Source organism: Sabethes cyaneus, chromosome 2, assembly GCF_943734655.1.
Source record: "Sabethes cyaneus chromosome 2, idSabCyanKW18_F2, whole genome shotgun sequence".
NCBI lineage: Eukaryota > Metazoa > Arthropoda > Insecta > Diptera > Culicidae > Sabethes > Sabethes cyaneus.
The window spans coordinates 6,432,652-6,441,105 of record NC_071354.1 but is presented as its reverse complement, the minus strand read 5'-3'; the positions used below and the strand labels follow the sequence as shown (position 1 = coordinate 6,441,105).

Genomic DNA, 8,454 nt, shown 5'->3' with positions numbered 1-8,454 from the left:
CTGGCAAAGATGGCATCGCAACGGAGCTTATCAAGATGGGCCCGGATAGGTTGGCTACCTATTTGCACCGGCTGATAGTCAGAATCTGGGAAATAGAACAGCTACCGGAGTAGTGGCAGGAAAGAGTAACATGCCCAATATAGAAGAAGGGCGCCAAGTTGGAATGTGAGAACTATCGAGCGATCACCCTTCTCAACACCGCATATAAAGTTCTTTCTCAGATCATCTTTCGCCGCTAGCGAGTAGATTCGTGGGAAGTTATTAAACCGGTTTTGTGGACGGGCAAATCGACGGGCATCTTACATTTTAAGGCTGCCTACGATACTATCGACCGTGAAGAGCTACGGAAACTTATGAAAAAAACGGCTTTTCCGGGATACCCGAGTCAATGACGTGGGATAACAACTGCAGCAGAGAAATACGTATTCTTGCCGGAAGTCGTGTATACTACGGACTCCACAGTCTCGTAAGCTTCACACTCGTACCAAATGTCCCATGTGCAAAACGCTAATAAGACCGGTAATCCTCGACGGGACCGGACAACCTCGCAAAAATGGTTTTCGCCTCGAATACGGTTGGTACCAGACGCAGAGGTGCTCGATGGTTAGACCAAGTTAAGTAGGACCTGGAAAGTGTGGGCCAGTCGAGAAATTGAAGACGCACAGCCATGGACCGAGTTAGTTGGCGAAACATTATATTGCAGGTCCTGAGGAATAGCGAGCCAGGATAAGTAAATAAGTATCCGACTAGCGGGCTTCGAAACGAGAGGAAGGTCTTCAACAAAAGTAGCCAACTCCTAGCCTTTGCAGACGGCCTCGACATCATAATAAGAAACGGAGGCAAGAATGATTGGGCTACATATTAATGCGTCAAAAAGCAAAGTCGGAAGAGGCTCCAGAGAAAACAACGTTCGCCTCCCGCGGACAGTGACTATTGACGATGATGAACTGGCAGTTGTTGATGACTTCATATAACTCTGGTCACCGCCGACAATAATACGAGCGGAGAGATTCAACGACGTATTCAAGCTGGAAGTCGAGCTTACTTTTCCTTTCGCAAGTCGCTTCGATCTAGGAGCATACGCCACCATACGAATCTGACGATGTACAAAGCGGTAATCAGGATTGACCTCAGACTGTAACTTTGCTTACTGAAGATAAACGTGCACCTGCCGTATTTGAACAAAAGGTGTTGTAAACTATTTTTGGCGGAGTACAGAAGGGAAAACGAAGAATGGCGCAGGAGTATGAACGACGAACTGCAGGGACTCATCGATTCCCACCGACACCAAGCCTAAATGGAGGAGCCCAGCGTACAAGATGGTTCGACTAGGTTGAAACCGACTTGCGAGTGTCAAAAAGCTTAACAAATTGACGTAATCGTTATAGAAAGTTCACATTAAATCGTAGGCATGTCAATTTTACATTGGAATTGCATAATGAATAGAGTATGTCAAAGCAACGTGATGCAATTATGCGTGTCCTCTTATACAACTTATGGTTGTGAATTATAAAGCAGTATAGATGATTGCAATATTTAGTTATATTTCAATCGCATATACTTACTTACTTATTCAGCCGAGAGCCGGGGTGGCTCTTGCCGTATCAAGCATTCCTCTCCATTGTACTCGGTCCTGGGCTACTCGTCGCCAATTCGTTGCGCGTCTCGACACACGCAAGTCAGCTTCAACCTGGTCGATCCATCTAGCACGTTGAGCCCCTCTATTTCTGGTGCCGGTGGAGTTCTTGAAGAGAACGGATTTCACTACACAGTCGTCCGGCCTCCTTGCGACGTGGCCGGCCTACCGTAGTCTCCCAACTTTCGCCAGGTGTGCGATGGGAATCTCTCCAAGCAGTGCCTGTAGCTCGTGGTTCATACGTCACCGCCACTCTCCGCTTTCCGTCTGTACTCCGCCAAAAATAGTCCGCAACACCTTTCGTTCGAAAACGGCAAGTGCTCGTATGTCTTCCGTAAGTAAAGTTACTGTCTCAAGTCCGTAGAGGACTACCGGTCTTATTAGCGTTTTGTACATCGTCAGCTTTGTGCAGCGGCGTATGCTCCTTGATCGAAGCGTCTTGCGGAGGGAAAAGTAGGCTCGATTTCCAGCTTGAATGCGTCGTTGGATCTCCTTACTCGTATTATTGTCAGCGGTGACTAGAGATCCCAAATATACGAACTCCTCAACCAACTGGAAGTGCCGTCGCCGTCAATAGTCACTGTCCGTGGGAGGCTAACGTTACTTTCTCGGGAGCCTCTTCCTACCATATATTTGGTTTTCGACGCATTAATTTGTAACCCTATCCTCCTAGCCTCCGTTTTAAGTCTGGCGAAGATTGCTTCCGCCGTCTCGCGGTTTCTGGTAATGATGTCGAGGTTGTCTGCAAAGGCTAGGAGTTGGCTACTCTTGCTGAAGATCGTTCCTCTCGTTTCGATGCCCGCTCGCCGGATCACACCTTCAATAGCGATATTGAATAACATACAGGACAGTCCATCCCCTTGCCGCAACCCTCTGCGCGATTCGAAAGGACTTGAGAGTGTCCCCGAAACGCGCACGTAGCACATCACTCGTTCCAGAGTAGCTTTGATCAGCCGCGTCAGTTTGTCCGGGAAACCGTAGTCGTGCATTATCTGCCATAGCTATTCGCGTTCAACGGTATCGTAAGCTGCTCTGAAATCCACGAAAATATGATGCGTGGGCACGTTGTATTCTCGACATTTCTGGAGGATTTATCGGAGAGTAAAAATTTGATCCGTAGTAGCACGGGCCCCCATAAAGCCCGCCTGATACGCCCTACGCCCTACGCCCTACGAATTCTCTTGCTATTGGGGATAGACGACGCAACAAAATCTGGGAGAGCACCTTGTAGGCGGCGTTGACCAGCGTAATGTCGCGGTAGTTACAGCAGTCTAGCCGGTCGCCCTTTTTGTAAATGGGACAGACTACGCCTTCCATCCACTCCTCCGGTAGTTTCTCTTCTTCCCAAATCCTTGAAATTAGCCAGTGAAGTGCCGTTACTAGCGGTTCTTGGCCATTTTTGAAGAGTTCTGCCGGGAGTCGATCCTTCCCGGTGGCTCTATTATTCTTCAGCAGACCGATTTCACGTCGGATCTCTTCGAGATCGGGAGCCGGTACGCTGTTGTCGTTTGTAGATACTCTGAGGTTAACTTCCATTGCGTCTCCTGCTGCTATATCGCCGTTGAGGTGTTCATCGAAGAACTGCTTCCACCTGTCGACCACCTCGCGCTCGTTTGTGATAAGATCCCCTTCCTCGTCCCTACACATGTCAGGATTTGGTGTGTGGGCCTTGCGAGTTTGGTTCACCTTCTCGTAAAACTTGCGGGTATCATTAGCCCGGAATAGTTGTTCAAGCTCCTCACGATCTCTGTCCTCCTTCTGGCGCTTTTCCTTCTCAGGATCGTGGTCAACTCATTCCTCGCTCGTCGATACTTGGCCAAATTCTCTCTCGTGGATATGCTCAGATAGTTTTCCCAAGCTCTTTTTTTCCTCTCTATCGCTTCTTGGCATTCCCCGTCAAACCAATCATTTCGTGCACTCGAGGTTTCCACACCTAGCACCGCGGTTGCGGCCTCGTTGACGGCCGAGCGTATCCTACTCCATCCGTTTTCGAGGGTCGAAGCATCTAGCTCCACAGAAGAAGGCAGAGCTTCATCCAATACGCGCGCGTAGTTTTCGACAGTTCGCGGGTTGTCTAGTTGCCGAATATTTAACCGAGGAGGGCGACTTTGTCGCGAGGTATAAACCGTCGATAGTTTTGAGCGCACATGTACTGCTACTAGGTAGTGGTCCGAGTCAATATCCGCACTGCGTAGGGAGCGTACGTTGGCGATGTTCGAGAAAAACCGGCCCTCGATGAGAATATGGTCGATTTGGTTCGAGGTTAGTTGGTCAGATGATCTCCAGGTGGCCTTGTGGATATCTTTGTGGGGTAAGAAGGTGCTTTTGATCACCAAGCCGCGGGAAGCCGCAAAGTTGATGCATCGCTGGCCGTTATCGTTCGTGTCGGTGTGCAGGCTATGGGGCCCGATCACCTGTCTATACATAGCTTCCCGGCGGATTTGGGCCGTTCAAATCCCCGAAGACGATCTTGATGTCCCGTGGTGAGTAGCTGTCGTACGTTGCCTCCAGCTGCGCATAGAACCCTTCCTTCTCGTCGTCGGGTCTACCTTCGTGTGGGCAATGCACGGTTATGATGGTGTAGTTGAAGAAACGACCTTTTATCCTCAACACGCACATGCTCTCGTTTATCGCTTTCCAGTCCATTACGTGATCCTGCATTTTTCTCAACCACCGCTCTGGAAAAATTTGGCTTTACCGCCACGGATCCTTCACACTTTCTCGCCTTTGCGACAGATCTCTTGCAGTGCCACGATGCCAAACTTTAGGGGTTCTAACTGATCGAGCAGCACCCTGTCGCCACCAACGAAATTTAGTGATCAGCAGATCCAGGTACCAAGTCTCCATTCCATGTCCTTATTTCGTCACCTTTGTTCATGCCGAATGTTCCGAGTAACGGAGGGCTACATAGTTGAGAACTTTCTCGGACTGTGAGAGATACAAAACGACGTTGGTTATATTGTTATTCAAAGGCGCACTCATCAAAAATATATTTGTGCTACAGTTTTAGCTTAATGTATTGTTATTCTGCTTTGAAAATATTTTTAAAAATGTGACTATTTTTGGTTGAGTACAAACGGAAACCGGAGAGCGAAGTTAAAAATGTCAAATACATATACCAAAAAATATCAGAAATGTCTAGAATGTCTAAAGTGTCAAAAATATCAAAAATGTCAATAATGTCAATAATGTCAATAATGTCAAAAATGTCAAAAATGTCAAAAATGTCAAAAATGTCAAAAATGTCAAAAATGTCAAAAATGTCAAAAATGTCAAAAATGTCAAAAATGTCAAAAATGTCAAAAATGTCAAAAATGTCAAAAATGTCAAAAATGTCAAAAATGTCAAAAATGTCAAAAATGTCAAAAATGCCAAAAAAGTCAAAAATATCAAAAATGCCAAAAATATTAAAAAATCGATACAGGGATACCTCGATTAATGCAAATGCAAATGCAATTTTTTTTGAAAAAATCATATTTGGATATAAGACAATTGCGTTATAAGACAACGTTTTGAAATTATAAATTGTCTTATAACGAGGCATCCCTGTATATCAAAATTGTCATAAGGTACGCAAAATACAACAAGACGATAAAACGTATCACCCTTTAATAAACGATTGTAAATCCAGTGTAATACATGATATAATCCCTAATCTGGAAGGCATTACCCCTTTAGACGCAAATATGTAAAGACATGCGCGTATTTTGAATTGAGATAGAATTATATACGGAAAATTCACAATAAGTAGTTGCTTCAAAAATGTGCATTTCCAAATTGCATCACGTTTTAAAAATATAACTCAAGTAATCTATGAAGTTATAAGAAACCCATTGATAAAACATAACAAAGAGTATATTTTGCCACATTTTACTGTATCACAGTTGCGTTATCAGCCTCTTGGTGTAAACATCCGATAAGGTCTGCGAAGTGCGAATGTGATGACTTCATGCATCTTCGTCGCCCATTGATCACTGTCAATGTGCTAGACAGCTAGTTGTCGACGGAATTTTAGCAGTCTTTATTCGGTTGACAATGGCGTACCGACTTTGTCAGTCAGAACCGGCTGACACCGCGCGCCGGACAACGAAACGTGATGGATTGGAAGTGGAACCAGAACTCTGCTTAAGTTAAGTTGGCGCAATAATTTGCCATTGAGGGGGGGCGCATAGTGGACGCTTTCAGCTTAATAAATTCAATAAGCGGAAATTTATGAATGACCATTGTAGTGATTCTAAAAAAAACTAAATGGGAATAATTACGTGAAAAAATTATTGCCATTCTGTTAGAAGAAAAAAGCTAGCGAAAAAAAAACGACGCACACTGTTTGCAGCTGGCCAAGCAATCCGGAGCACATTTTTATCGGAGCACACGCTTATCAGTTTACCAACAATGCCGCAACTGTTCACATTAATCGGTACAGGTACACTTGGATAACACTACCTACGTGGGCACAATGCGAGTGAGTAACCAGCTTCAGTTGGAAAAATTCTCTGTCACAAGACATTTCCGTATTTTCGCAGGCATCACGATCGATTCCATCGGCCAAGGTATTCTTTTTCACGCTGCTGGCCCTGCTCGGAGTTACCATCCTAGTAGGCTACTACTACAGTTTGTATGATAGTGTTAATAACGTCACCCATGGCAATGAAGAGTGGCGAGGTGGCATGCTGGAAACAGCACGTCGAAAGTTGGTCACATACTTCCAGCCTGGCAACATTCAAGACCAACTGGATACTAATGGAACCATTCCACCGGGTGACATGGGAAGTCCGGTGGAGTTGAGCGGAAACATCAACGCCGACATCCGTAAGCAGATCGAAGCCGGTTGGGCCACCCAAGGGCTGAATCAGTATGCTGCCGACATCGTGTCGGTGTTTCGTCGGTTGCCCGACATCCGGGACGATTGGTGTAAGGAACCTGGTAGGTTCTTACCACAGCTTCCGCCGGCATCGATAGTGATTGTGTTCTTCAACGAGGCGTGGTCCGTGCTAGTGAGAACGGTTCATTCGGTGCTTAACCGCACCCCGCCGGAGCTGATCGAAGAAATCATCCTGGTGGATGATTTTTCCACGCTGGCCCACCTGAAAACTCAGCTGGACGATTATTTTCGTCCCTACAGTAAGGTCCGGATCATTCGTGCCGCACAGCGGGAAGGCCTAATTCGGGCGAGAATTCTCGGTGCCAAAAGTGCGCGGTCGGATATTGTAACGTTTCTTGATGCTCACTGTGAGGTTATTGTAGGTTAGTTCTTTTACACCTATTTGATTTGGTTGGTCACTCTAACAATGTTCAACTGCTTTTTAAGGATGGCTTGAGGCTCAGCTGGATCGGGTTGCTCGCGATCCCACCACCGTTGCGATTCCATCGATCGATTGGATTCACGAAGATACGATGGCGTTGAACGCGCAAAGTTCTCAGCTCTATTTTGGTTCCTTCGATTGGACGCTCAACTTCCAGTGGAAGTCTCGCAGTGAGAAGAAAAAACAAGCCGAAAATCCGGTGGCACCGTTCGATACTCCAGTGATGGCCGGTGGTTTATTTACGATCAATAAAACCTTCTTCGGACATCTCGGTTGGTACGACGAGGGCTTCGAAACGTATGGGGCGGAAAATTTGGAACTTTCCTTTAAAACCTGGATGTGCGGTGGATCGATGCAGATCGTACCCTGTTCGAGGGTGGCACACATACAGAAGAGAGGTCATCCCTATCTGGCGGTGAGTTGCTATTCAATTAGTTCAATCATAACTTAGTGAGGTTTTAATTTCTGGCAGAGCTCTCCGGGAGGTTACACCGCCGTCAAACGAAACACGATCCGACTAGCCGAAGTATGGTTGGACGAGTATGCCCAGTATTACTACGAATCGTTTGGTGGGCCTAACCATCGAGGAAATTTCGGTGACGTTTCCGAACGGAAGGCCCTACGGGCAAGGTTAAACTGCAAATCCTACCGCTGGTATATGGAGCAGATATTTCCGGAGCAATTCGATCCGTCGAAGGCCGTAGGCCGGGGTGAATTTCGCAGTGCCGTCGGGAGGGGAGATACCTGCCTAGATTGGCCACCCCCTCTGGATGCACACGGTGTGGCTAGATGCCACGGCCAGGGTGGCCATCAGTTGTGGTTTTTCACCTCGGATGGGGAAATCACCCGGGAGGACCACTGCATGGATTACGATGGTAAAAAGTTGGAAATGATCCGATGTCATCGTCAGAGGGGAAACCAGCTTTGGGTTTACGCTGAGAAGAGTAAACACTTTCGACACGTTTACCTGGATCGCTGCTTAGAGTGGGACAATAAACTTAGGATGAGTAAATGTACGGAGGAGAACCCCAAACAGCGATGGTTGATACAACATTACAATGCTAGTAATTTAAAACCGGCGCAGAGCCGCTAGCTTGTGGTCTGATCTGTGATTGATTAACCAATAAGCAATTGACAGGATCTAAATTCCCCAACGATAGTACTGCTACTGCCATGAAAACAGGTTTGTTAACTTTACCTACATTTTTGTGTTGTAAATACGTAATTTATATATTTCATTAGCTTTTAGTATATTTTCACAAATGAATAATACATAAATAATAAAAAAATATCTTTTAAAATTATGTTTCAATTATTGAATTCGAACTCTGAAAATCATCGCTTTGGGTATTTTTCCTTTGTTCACACTCCGCAACCACCTTTTCGATATCAGTGTTAACTTTTTAATTCCTTGAATGCGTTTATAAGGGCTTAAAACTATCAAAACTAACTAATCATTCTGGGCAATTTCCGCTTTAACTAATACCTATCACACGTAAGCAAACCGATAACGCC

The 8,454-nt window shown here is 45.8% G+C and overlaps 1 protein-coding gene across 1 annotated transcript; it reads left to right on the top strand.

The window, feature by feature from the left end:
- The first annotated feature begins 5,602 nt into the window (after positions 1-5,602).
- LOC128738470 (putative polypeptide N-acetylgalactosaminyltransferase 9) lies at positions 5,603-8,198 on the top strand. The gene is made up of 4 exons (XM_053833646.1): positions 5,603-6,098; positions 6,160-6,880; positions 6,945-7,354; positions 7,412-8,198. Exons 1-4 carry the CDS (start codon positions 6,093-6,095, stop codon positions 8,030-8,032), a joined length of 1,758 nt encoding a protein of 585 aa, XP_053689621.1. The 5' UTR covers positions 5,603-6,092; the 3' UTR covers positions 8,033-8,198.
- Positions 8,199-8,454: the final 256 nt, after the last annotated feature.